The sequence below is a fragment of the Camelina sativa genome, chromosome 20 (assembly GCF_000633955.1).
Source record: "Camelina sativa cultivar DH55 chromosome 20, Cs, whole genome shotgun sequence".
NCBI lineage: Eukaryota > Viridiplantae > Streptophyta > Magnoliopsida > Brassicales > Brassicaceae > Camelina > Camelina sativa.
This window is the reverse complement of record NC_025704.1, coordinates 25,026,165-25,039,618: the sequence shown is the minus strand read 5'-3', so window position 1 is coordinate 25,039,618 and position 13,454 is coordinate 25,026,165. Positions and strand designations below refer to the sequence as shown.

The following is a 13,454-nucleotide window of genomic DNA, read 5'->3' as shown; positions in this document are numbered from 1 at the left end:
ATGTAAACTTTTAAAATTATGAACTTTGAACTAGTTCATTGACAAGAATGTTAAAAATCCACTAAGTGCAATTCAAGATATGGAAGACCAGAGATACGAACGAAACTCTAAAGATGTGGTTTGTATTTACATAAAAATGATAAAATCAATATGCATGTAAATATAGTCACTAGTGCTGCTACCTAATCCGTTTTAGCATTGGTGTTATTATGAGAAACTAAGAAAAACTTTACATTTGTTTGAATTTCTTAAAACGGTTTCTAAAATAATTTGGGATTTAAAAAAAATTATGTTAATATGTAACCAATTCGTCTGTAAAGAAGATAATATCGAACGATTAGATACAATAAAAGACTGTCGAGATATATAAATATGAGATAAGCGGTAAAAGAAAAAAAGAATGTGGTGTCCTTGTCCTACAGTGTGACCCAAGAATAGCACTTCCCTAAGCCATAGGCTATTCTGGAATTGCATTACATTTCTCACCCCACCATGTTCCTAAAGAATCCTACTTCTCTTTCACTCCCAAACCCTAATTAATTAAAACCCTAATCAAACCCTACAAACCTCATTACACACAATCCAAGTCTCTAGTGTCCAAAAAACCTTAACTAATTAGTGTGCATACATTAAATATGAGTTGCCCACTAGCACTTATTAATATTGATGCCTACCCCACAACTAATCATCATCCTCTTTTCCCACATATAAAAACCCTTTTAGAGATCTCAACTTTGTTTCATCCCATTTATCATCATCCTTCAAGACCACAAAAGCTAGACGTACAAGAAAAAAAAATGTGTTCCTCAAAATTAAAAAACCTGACCCAAGAAAACATCTCCCAAATCAACGGTCGTCCAGTTCTTCAACCGAAATCGAACCAAGTGCCGACATTAGACCGACGTAACTCACTCAAGAAGTCTCCTACTAAGCCTTTGACTTCAATTGCATCAAAGATACCCTCACCTAGACCAATTTCTCTAATCTCTCCTCCTTTGTCTCCTAACTCAAAATCCTTGAAAAAACCAGCCGGTTCTTGCAAGGAACTACTTAGGTCTAGCTCCGAAAAGTCTAAACCGGTGAAATCGCCCAGGAACAGTGATGGTGGCTACAAAGAGGTTATTTCCATGGCAATTGTTCAGAAGCAGCCTGGAAGTATAGCAGCTGCAAGAAGAGAAGAGGTTGCAATAAAACAAGAAGAGAGAAAGAAGAAAATATCTCATTACGGTAGGATCAAATCGGTAAAATCGAACGAGAAAACCGTAACCGTTGAGCATGAGAAGAAGAAGAGGTGCAGTTTCATCACTACAAGTTCAGGTCTGTAAACGTTACCTTGTTCAACAAGAAAACCTAAATTTCTTTACCATCCATTATAATTCAACTTTAATTAGTTTGATCCAAAATCTTGATTTGCTTCAACAGATCCAATATATGTCGCTTACCATGACCAAGAATGGGGAGTTCCAGTTCATGAAGACAAGTAAATAAAATTTTTCATTTTTTCCATACATAAAACCAATTTTTATAATAATTAAAACTAATTAATTATAATCACTGTTCAATTTTTTTTCAGACTATTATTTGAGCTTTTGGTGTTAACCGGCGCTCAGGTCGGATCAGATTGGACTTCGGTTTTAAAGAGAAGAAACACTTTAAGGTAAGAAATTTCAAGAAACCCCCAAATCAAAGTCAAATTTTTTTCGTATAAAGTTTTGATACTTTTTTACTTTTCTTGTAAAAAATTTTGGTCTGACTCTATAACCTTTGGTTTTACAGAGAGGCTTTCTCTGGTTTCGAAGCAGAGTTGGTCGCAGACTTCAACGAGAAGAAGATACAATCAATAGTCAACGACTATGGCATTGACATTAGCCAAGTCCGTGCAATTGTTGACAACTCTAAACAAATTCTCAAGGTATATATATATATATATATATTAGTTTGGTTACCACAATATATACATATAATTAAATTGTCAAATTCTCTAAAGTAAAATTATTTGAGTATTGTTTTATAGGTAAAAAGAGATATCGGGTCATTCAACAAATACATTTGGGGGTTTATGAAACATAAACCGGTCACCACAAAATACACATCATGCCAAAAGATTCCGGTTAAGACATCGAAATCAGAGACCATAAGTAAAGACATGGTTCGTCGTGGGTTTAGGTTCGTTGGTCCGACGGTTATACATTCGTTAATGCAAGCCGCCGGTTTAACTAACGACCACTTGATCACATGTCCGAGGCATCACGAGTGTACTGCCATGGCGGCTTTATAGGCAAAAAAAAGATCATTGTTGTTTGTTGTCACATTGGCTTTAATTTATGTAACTAAATAATATTTATGTGTTATAGTATTTTAGTACTATATCTTTTCTTTCTGTCAACATTGTTAGTACTATATCTACCATGTGATATGTAGGTTGAGGTCCTAACTTTAGGTATTTGATATTTGTACAAAGGTGTTTTTCTTTTATGTGTGTGTGTGTGATTCTGCTTAAAGTTTAATATATGAGTATTGGTATTTATTTTAGTTTGTTTAATTTTTTTTTTAGGTTAAGAGTTGATAGTTTGTGGGTATGGGGAATAAAGAAGAGAGAACCCACAGAGCATGTGTGCTAAAGGTGGGAAGCAATGTCATGTGGTATAGATTATCAATGAATTTTTTTTTATAATTTGTTTTCTTTTTTAATTAGTTGATAACAAATTTTATTTGAGTTGGAAGAAAATTTTGAAAAGAAGCTTTATTACTCCCATCTGCTACAAAATATCATGCAATTCTCAGTTCTAAAGTATTTCAATATATATATATATAATATATATATATATAATGAGTGAAATATATGCAAATGGAATTATGGCATTCTCTTAAAAGAAAAACTTGAGTCATGGGGGATAATGATGACACATAATTACACATTTCATCATTTATATCTATAAAGCTAAGTTAAAATCATCATCATTGAAGATCTAATCGATATCGGAGGCTTTAATTATCGTGTAATATATAGAACACATGTGTTCACTTTGTAGTTTAGTTTCTTTGTTATCGTTGTTGAACTAATCATACTCTATATCCTCCATCTGTCCATTCTAAATGGCACAATTGTCTTAAGCTAAACTTTGTAATTATAGATTTAAAAATACATTTTACGCTTTTCAAAGCCATCTTGTTACACACAAACTAGAGAAAATGGTTCTGTTGTGGAGGGATTCCTCCTGTTGTAAAGAACATAAAAACAACTTGCTCAACACACATGAAATTTTATAAACCAAAGTATGTAGTATAGTGATAAAATAAGGCCTATAATGGCTTTGAATAATATTGTCAAGGCCCATTATTCACATCACATTGTCTCTGATTATGAGAGAAGGGGTTCCACTGAATCACGTCCTCTTCTTCTATTAATGGGCCTGCCTAGGCTTGCACACCTTTGTGGAAGATCAAATATGGTATATATATAATTTTTATTTTTCTGTTAATGTCGTTAATCTTTTTTTTTTCCGTCGAATGTCAATGCCATTAATCTGTTCTTAAAAATGGAAACATTGTTAAGAGAATAAACCATTGGTAAATTTGTTTGTCCAATTTACCTGTTTATTGAACAAACAAACAGAGAAAATTACCTTTGGTAAAAAAACAGTCCCAGTCGAGCTCAATGTAACTTTGTAAGAAATGACAGGAAAAAGTACATAACTATTTGTAGACCATATGAACCATTTTTCTTATAAATAAATTTGGGTTAGAATAAATTTTATCTATGTTTTTTAAAAAAGAGTTGAATAAACAATTAACAATTTAGTCTATTTTATCTGCAACGTCTATTTAAAACCTTAATTAGGTGTTAAAAAAAGTAACGAAAATGTAATAATAATTTTATTATTGTTTGTCACTGGTATATTTGACCAAACAAAAAAAAGAACCGTTGCTAAGGAAAAAAACAGTACCAATGAGACTCCATGTAAGAAATGACAGGACAAAGTACAAAAATATTTTTTATCTCTTTTTTTTTTACGAGAATTTTTTATCTTTTTTTTTTCTTACAACCGAGAATTTTTAATCTGTTTTTTAATATTATTTTATTTTATTTCATTTATACGTAAAGGATAATGATGATTGAGTAGTCTTCGAGATTCTGAAAACAGTAGCCTCCTTTTTTCGACCGTTTGCTATGCCAAAAAAGCAAAAATAATGCAAAGACGCAGGTCAGAAAGCTGTGACACGTGTTGTACATGTTCGTGTTGATGACGTGTAATATTATTTTTTGCCACAGAGCGAAAGTCCCATACCGCGGCGTCGGTAAAAGGAAATAAAAAAGAAGACGCAAGAGTCCGTTTTACTAATTTTAATTTGTTACTATAAACTTTACCAGAAAAGGTCGATGATACATTCACATTATAATTAGGCTGTGACTTATTGGAGAAACTAGAGGATCGATTTTGTAAACAGCGTAAAATACAAGAAAAGCTGTCAAGAAAAAAGCTAAAACTTTTTTATTCTCTCAATCCAACTCATTTTGGCTGCTTATTAGAAATTAACTTTAATTTCTCTATATAAAAAAATGCATAACATGCTGTTTAGCACATGTATAGTTTCTTCCTTCACTATATTTAAAAAGTTGAATAAAGTTTCTTCAAAAGAATTATATTTGAAGCCTTTCAATATTTAATTTAAAAAAACAAGAAAATAAATAATATATAATTGTTTGCCAATAATGGCACTTATAAATATTCGTTTTTTGAGTAATAATATTCAGATGACTACCTTTTTTTACACACTGAAGTAATGAACTATTAATTTATCTATGTAGAATTTTATTACATCTGATATATTAGTTATGATATGATAAGTTAAACGTTAAATATTAATATAAGTTTAGTATAAATTATTCAACGATCTAAAGTCTTAACTCTAAACTACAGAATCAAATTCTATAAAAAATTTAATTAAATTTAGGGGGTGTTATTGGATTGAGGATTTTAATAGATTTTAATTAACCCAGGACATTAGTGGATTTAAAAGTCTAATGCATTTGTGTGGACTTTATAATGCATATAAGTTGGATTTGAAAGTCATTGATAATGTATTTTTGGTGATTGTTATGGATTTTTTAAAAAGTTATTGTTAGAAAAAAATATATATATATCCATAAACTGTGTTATACACCAAAATTATATTAAATTAATAACACCCAGACTTTTACACATGTCATAGAAAACTTGAATTAAACTGTATTTGTTTTCAATCCAGATTTTTGGTGTAATTAAAGAACCCAGATGTCATGAACCCAGAAAAAAAAAATTAAAGAATACAAAAAAACACAGATCTGATGAATAAGTGTGATTATATACAAAGGGTTTGAGGAGGAAGAAACAGAGATTGAACCCAGAAAAAAAAAGTGTGATTATATCATAAACCAAAAAAAAAAGTTATAGATCATGAACCCAGAAAAAAAAGTTAAAGAACACAAAAAAAAATTCTCAAAAATAATACATATCTGATGAATAAGTGTGATTATATAAAAGGATTGAGAAAAAAAATCAAACAATAATATGTCAAAGGCTAGAGATCCATCTAAAGAGAGGAAAAGAAAATGAAATGACTGAGAAAAGTGTGGTATTGTGTTTGTTCATATTTTAGAAGCAAAGTACGTTGAAATCCAAAATCATACAAAATCTAGTAGATATTGAATAACACTAGATTTTAATGGATTTTTAAAAATACCCAATTGAATAACACCTGATTCTTAAATACATCAAACTCCTTTAAAAACCACAATCCAATAACACCCCCTTAGTCATATTCAAACTAACTTCAGTTAGATGTAGAATCAACTTAAATGAAAAATAAAATTTAAAACTAATAAAATCATTAATAATTATTATTTAATTCATACTATAAAAATTAAAAAACTTATAAAAGGAAACTTTTCATTACTGTTGAATTCTCCAATTTTATTTGTTTTCTCTCTATAAATAATAAGTCAAATAACCATTATTTAAATGTGTACATAATAAAAAAAAAATTGAGACTCTTCATTAATGTTAAATTCTCCAATTTTACTCGTTCTCTCTCTCTCTCTCTCTCTCTCTCTCTCTATCTTACTCTGTCTATATCTCTCTGCTCTGTCGCTTCACTTTCTCTTCGCTTCGTACGATTCAATCAGCGAAGAAGACGAAGAAGAAGAAGAATGGCAAAAGAGAGAGACCAAAACACTAAGGACAAAAACCTCCTCATCTCTTTCTTATGGAACTTCTCAGCCGAGCTCAAACTCGCTTTAATGGCGTTACTCGTCCTCTGCACATTAGCCACCCTCCTCCCTTTCATCCCTTCTTCTTTCTCCATCTCCGCCTCCGAACTCCGTTTCTGCATCTCACGCATCTCCGCCGTCAACTCCACCGTCAACACCACCACCACCACCTTAGATAACGTCGTTACAAAACAGCCGTTAACTGAAAAAGACACGGAGTTAAATAACGGCGTTATTAAACGGACGTTTACTGGTTACGGCTGGGCAGCTTATAACTTCGTGTTGATGAACGCTTACAGAGGCGGCGTTAACACGTTCGCCGTTATCGGTTTATCGTCTAAACCGCTTCACGTCTACGCTCGTCCAACTTACCGATGCGAATGGGTTCCGCTAAACCAATCCGATAACCGGATTTTAACCGACGGTACTAAAATCTTAACCGATTGGGGTTACGGTAGGGTTTACACAACCGTCGTCGTGAACTGTACTTTTCCATCAACCACCGTGATAAACCCTAGAAACACCGGAGGCACTCTTCTCCTCCACGCAACCACCGGAGATACAGATCGGAACATCACCGATTCAATCCCCGTCCTCGTCGAAGCTCCGAACACCGTCGATCTTGCTCTCTACGACTCTAACCGTAAAGCAAAGTACGATTACCTCTACTGCGGCTCGTCTCTGTACGGGAACTTAAGCCCGCAACGAATCAGAGAATGGGTCGCTTACCATGTTAGATTCTTCGGGGAAAGATCTCATTTTGTGCTTCACGACGCCGGAGGGATCTCGGAGGAAGTGTTTGAGGTGTTGAAGCCATGGATTGAGTTAGGGAGAGTGACGGTACATGATATAAGAGAGCAAGAACGGTTCGATGGGTATTATCATAACCAGTTTATGGTTGTGAATGATTGTTTGCATCGGTATAGGTTCATGGCCAAGTGGGTGTTTTTTTTCGATGTTGATGAGTTTGTTTATGTTCCGGCCAAAGAGACGATCTCGTCGGTGATGGAATCTTTGAAAGGATATTCTCAGTTTACTATTGAACAGATGCCTATGAGTAGTCAGCTTTGTTACGACGGTGATGGTCCGGCCAGAACTTACAGGTAAACAAATTTGAGTTTTTTTTTTTTTTTTTAATCTTAACCGGAATTTGAAAGTTTTGGTTTTTATTTGATTCATTGTTTAGTAAACCATTTTGTGTTTTAAGCATTTAGAATTGTAGATTTGGGTTTGTGAAATTAAGCATCTGATTCTGTTTAATCTTACATGTGAAAAAGAGGTTTTTTTTTGGTTTGTTGGGAACACTTTTTTCATTAGTCTTCTTTCAGTGGTGGTCCATGTGGGTGAGAGTTGTTTTCAAAGATTCTAGCTTTTTGAGATTTCCAAATTTATGTAAACCAATTCGAGAATGGGTTTGATTTGATTTTGATGGGTGTGTTTTTTTAAGATTATATCAGATTATGTCTTCAAAGATTCTAGCTTTTAGATACCAGAATTAGAATTAAGCTAGAGTGTGATGCCGTGTTGGCTATGTGTTCTTGTCAACAAAAAAATGTATACACATTATGTGGTATTGTTGTTCTTTGGATGATTGATATGTGATTGTGTGTTTGATTTCAGGAAATGGGGGTTTGAGAAATTGGCGTATAGAGACGTGAAGAAAGTACCAAGACGGGACAGGAAATACGCGGTTCAGCCGCGTAATGTATTTGCGACTGGAGTTCACATGTCTCAGAATCTACAAGGGAAGACATACCACAGAGCGGAAAAGCAAATCCGGTATTTTCACTACCATGGCTCAATCTCGCAGCGACGTGAGCCTTGCCGTCATCTTTATAATGGTACCCGGATTGTTCATGATAACAATCCTTACGTTCTTGATACCACAATGCGCGATATTGGTCTTGCGGTCAAGACGTTTGAGGTCAGGACGATTGGAGATCGCTTGCTTAGGACAAGGCAATGAATACAACAAGAGAAGATATGTTTTCATTATATAACGTAAATCTTGAGAATATATTTAGGCGAATGTAACAATTTTTATGACTTTTTCTTTTTTTAGTATATTCTTTTATTGTATTATAAAATGGGTTCATAGAATCATAGAGTTCATCATTACAGCTCAGACTCTTGGTACATAAGCATCTCTTTTGATGGGCTTAATATAGTATTTTTTGTTATTTGTATTTGAAAAAGGTGACCTCTTTATTTATACTATAGAGTAGTGAAAGTTGTTGTGGTCTCCAATGGATCTTTGTCGTCTTAATTAATCAAAAGTTTCCTCATTTTCTTCCTTATAATCGAGTCATTTAATATTTACTCGAAATTTTGTTTTTAAATTAATTTAAATTAAATTTTCACATATATTAAAAATAAATTGATCACTCAAATTGTTTTTTTACTAGCTATTACTCAAAATTAGAAAAAGGTTATTTACTTTTTATTTTTGGATGAAAACTGAAAACACAAGGGTAGAAGATAGACCCCACGAAGAGGGACCTTCCAAGTTTCGTGGTTGTTAATTGTCGCAAAGGCTGGAAAGTGGAAAGTCTCATTGGTGCCCAAATGCTCAACAAATTATTCCAATCAACTAAAATCTCCTAATAACGACACCAATTATTCATTTAATCATTTTTCGTTATACAAATAAAAAATAGTAGTAAACAAAATGAGAGAATGCACACCGACGGTTCAGCATTTAATTCTATGCAAACAAGATACGTAAAAACAAAAAACTATAGCACCATTCACGAACCCTACAATTTATACAAAATTTAGTAATTTTGATTTTATTTTGTAAGGTGATTGGAAATTTGCCCATAAGGGTTTTGTAATGAACGGACTTAAATCATTTATTATGTTTTCGAAGTTTTCGGGTACAACGTTTTAATACAAGTAGTCGACAACAACATGATCGTGTGGCAGCTGTGATATTCTCTGCAAATCTACAGTTTCTATTTATAAACCACTAATCCTATAATATTCGTCGTCCACCTAACCTAATAAGAAAGCAACCACGTACGTGATTTAGACAAAAAGACAATTATATTTGTATTAATATATGTACTTGTAACTTGTCCAGCTCTAATTTATTATGGAATTTGGACTAGTCTAAAACTGGTTTCTATAAGATAGATACAACGCTACAATGTAGGACCAAACTGGGTTGGCCAAAACATGTGTCGCCAGATTCTAGCCCAGACCCGAGTCTAATGAAATTTAAACCTGTTGTAAATGTTTGCTTCATATGGGCTTATTTGGTCTGAACCAAGAACTGGGCCTCTATTGGTGTGAAGTCCATACAGGATCCATGTTGTGTGGCATGCAGGACTAAACCGACATAAGTTCTAGGGTTTCACTATAAAAGGGAAACTAGGGTTGAAGAAACATATATGCTGAAGAAACATGTAACCTAAACAAGCTGGAGGTACATTGGTGACGGCTGTAGGACACAGCGCAGGGCGCTGTGCATGGCAGACGCAGAGACGCAGGGCGCAGTGAAGAGAGCATGCGCAGGGCATCGTACATGGAGCTTGAAGCTGTGCGCATAACCATGATAAAGGAGCAGAAGCTCGGCTGGGGTCGAAGGGCTGAGAGTCGGACATAACCTTGTCTAGGTTTAAGGTGTCTTCAGGACACTCTGATGAGAGACGAAGGTGGAGCTGCTTCTTTGGGGTTATGGAGGTGTTTATGAGTTATACATGGAGAGGAGAGCTGAACCAGAGACAGAGAAAGAGGAAGAAGAAAAGCTAGATCTATTATGTGTTTTCTTCTTCAGGTTCTCTGTAGTTGTTAGTTCTCTAAGCTTGTATATGTAATACTATGTAAAACCTTGGTTGATTGATAGTGGATGTTTGTGGGAGAAGGTTCCCACTCGAGATGTACCCTCTGCATGAGGGGAACTCGTTAAATCTCTGTGTTATGTTTATGTTATGCAAATTGATCTGTGAAATAGAAGAGGAGTAGGGGCAGAGTCGCGGTCTGCGGTTCACTACAGAGGTGAATCGGGGTCTGCGATTCTCAACAAGTGGTATCAGAGCATAGGCTCAGGAATTCACATACTCAGGCATGACACTGTAAGCATACAAAAAGGATCCGGAGACTGTTGTAGAAGACTCAAAGGTTAAATCAATTATTGGGTTGGTTTAAGGTGGAGTTATCTGCAGTGTTTGATTCAGGTTCATGGATGGATGTGTGAAGGTGATTTGCACATGGCTGTGAAGAGGGAATCAAAGCATCATCCAAAAGGCTCAAACTTGTCAAAACAGGAATTCAGTTTTCCGCTGCGGCCACAAGGTACATGTGATGTTCTGTTTTGAAGCTTCTGAATACTCAAATCTGTTTCAGTTTATGGAATCTAGACACTAGGAAAACGCAAGGATGTAGACGTCTTCAACTATTGAAAAGTCAGTTTTCGGTTGTTGAAAGTCTGTGTAGTGGTGTTCAGAAATTGGTTGAAGGTACAACTATTGGAGTCACAGATTTACTAAGGGACGCCTTCAAAGGTAAATCTGTGTAAGAGGGTTGTTAGGTCAGCTAGTTGTGTCGAAGATTCAGATGAGTATGAAGATGGACCAGGCAATTTGTGTTGAAGTGGTCAGATTTGAGAGGTGTTGGGTGAATGGTGAAGTCTCAGGAATGGATCAGGTTGTTAGAGATTTGAAAGGACTACAATCAAGGTAGGTCTACAGAGAATGGGAATGCAGAAGAGTACCAAGAGTCGAAGTTGCAGCCAATGCGATTTTATTTGTCAAGGTGGAGTTGGTTCTTCAAGGTGACTTAAAATCTCTGGAAGACTTTTGTAGACGTTGCAGGACTGTGCAAGAGTTTGCAAGTAAGTGCAAGAATCTACAAGGCTGGTGGAAGGTGACTAGGGTTAGGTTTTGCATTGAGAAGAGAATCAGAAACAAAAAAGTTTTGGTTCGCCTGTTTGCATCTACAGAGATGATCTGGTAGATGAATCTTCTGAAGGTATCACTTGTAGGAAGTTTAAGTGTTTGTTGACACTTAATAAGGAAGCATGTGAGTATAAGGGGAGGATTCAAGTAGATCTCTGGTGGTTAAAGATGCAGGTTATGATAGACAAGACTAGTAGAAGACTAGTGGGTCTAGCAACATCATTAAGTTTTCTCAGGAGAGTCACTTACACGAAGGTTAAGTGAGGATTCATCAATGGTAAAGACATGTCAAGTTGTATTGATGAATGGTGAGAAAAGGTATGATGCTGGTACCAAGGTTCTTCTTGGTAAGGTCTGCAAACGTGAAGAACTATTGCAGGGTTATGTTAACAGTAGGTGTGGCTTCAGGGATTCTAGAGTGAAGCACTAAAGGCTGTTACAAGGAGACTAGCAGAGGTTTTTAAGCTGTTGGTCGGACATCTGTTTTAACATGAGGTTGAACAGGAGGTTGTACTGTCAGATCGTACAAGCTGGATTCAAGAATCAATTGGTTAAACAGATGGGATGTAAACTCAATCTCAAGAGTAATGCATTGGGTTGAGATTGTTTACATGATGAATCAGAGATTGTTTCAGGATTGAAGCATGTATGATTCATGTGTTCTGCATGAGATTCAAGGAAGTTTGGTTCAAGCTCAGTGCACATGAGGGGAATCAAAGGTCGACCAAGTGAATCAGGTTGCAGACGGATACAGATGATATACAATCATGATAACAGGTCTGTGGTATTTATCAGAAACCATGGAAGAGGTTGTGTGATTGTTGTAATCGTGTTCTGAGAGGTTGATGTCTCAGGTTTTACTAGTTCTAAAAGTTTCAAGATCAAGGTTCCATAAGCAAGCAAGGTGTTACTTGCGGGTGAATTAGAAGTTCTGGTTCTAGGTGGAGCTGTTGTGAGGAACAGGAGAATCGAGTAAAGGTCTTCATAAGTGTTTCTAAGACCAGGAGACACAAGGTTGAAGAAGATGATTCGTGTAAGGAGTGACACGAACTTGTTGNGTAGGGTTATGTTAACAGTAGGTGTGTGGCTTCAGGAAATCTAGAGTGAAGCACTAAAGGCTGTTACAAGGAGACTAGCAGAGGTTTTTAAGCTGTTGGTCGAACATCTGTTTTAACATGAGGTTGAACAGGAGGTTGTACTGTCAGATCGTACAAGCTGGATTCAAAAATCAGTTGGTTAAACAGATGGGATGTAAACTCAATCTCAAGAGTAATGCATTGGGTTGAGATTGTTTACATGATGAATCAGAGATTGTTTCAGGATTGAAGCATGTATGATTCATGTGTTCTGCATGAGATTCAAGGAAGTTTGGTTCAAGCTCAGTGCACATGAGGGGAATCAAAGGTCGACCAAGTGAATCAGGTTGCAGACGGATACAGATGATATACAATCATGATAACAGGTCTGTGGTATTTATCAGAAACCATGGAAGAGGTTGTGTGATTGTTGTAATCGTGTTCTGAGAGGTTGATGTCTCAGGTTTTACTAGTTCTAAAAGTTTCAAGATCAAGGTTCCATAAGCAAGCAAGGTGTTACTTGCGGGTGAATTAGAAGTTCTGGTTCTAGGTGGAGCTGTTGTGAGGAACAGGAGATTCGAGTAAAGGTCTTCATAAGTGTTTCTAAGACCAGGAGACACAAGGTTGAAGAAGATGATTCGTGTAAGGAGTGACACGAACTTGTTGGGACAGCTGAAGAGCATCATAAGCTATTCAGAGAAGCTGTCAAGAACAAGGTGAAGCTGTATTGCTTTGCAAACTGAAATTTCAGAAAGTTCGAATATAGTGACAATCATGAGACAGTCTAAGGATTCGATAGGTGCTGAGAATTTCAAAGCAATGTCAGAGGATGACATTGGAGAACACAAAGGAACATTCAATGGTTGGTTGTGTTCTGTATTGATTATCAAGAAACAAGGTTGTAAGGGTTTCTTCAGTTGTTGGGTTCAGTGGTTGGAGTTCGTCTGCAAGTCGGATTACAGTCATCAGAAGAAGGAAGCTTGAGGGAGAGTCGCGAATCTCTTTAAGTTTCTGAAGATGAAATTAAAAATTCCTAAGGTGGACAAAAGATAAGGATCGTTGGGAGTTGCAGGTTCTACAGGAGAAGACAAGCTTTGTTTTTCTTTTCAGGAAAGAATCAACACAAAGGGGATTTTGTGAGTTGGACCAAATGAAGCAAAAGGTGGAGTTTGTTGTAAATGTTTGCTTCATATGGGCTTATTTGGTCTGAACCAAGAACTGGGCCTCTAT

At 35.6% G+C, this 13,454-nt stretch overlaps 2 protein-coding genes across 2 annotated transcripts; both read left to right on the top strand.

The window, feature by feature from the left end:
- Positions 734-2,674, top strand: LOC104771648 (probable GMP synthase [glutamine-hydrolyzing]). Its single transcript, XM_010496213.1, has 5 exons — positions 734-1,317; positions 1,423-1,480; positions 1,574-1,657; positions 1,777-1,912; positions 2,015-2,674. The coding sequence occupies exons 1-5, from the start codon at positions 798-800 to the stop codon at positions 2,276-2,278; spliced, it is 1,062 nt and encodes a 353-aa protein (XP_010494515.1). The 5' UTR covers positions 734-797; the 3' UTR covers positions 2,279-2,674.
- Positions 6,026-8,497, top strand: LOC104771647 (galactan beta-1,4-galactosyltransferase GALS2). Its single transcript, XM_010496212.1, has 2 exons — positions 6,026-7,353; positions 7,871-8,497. Exons 1-2 carry the CDS (start codon positions 6,191-6,193, stop codon positions 8,214-8,216), a joined length of 1,509 nt encoding a protein of 502 aa, XP_010494514.1. The 5' UTR covers positions 6,026-6,190; the 3' UTR covers positions 8,217-8,497.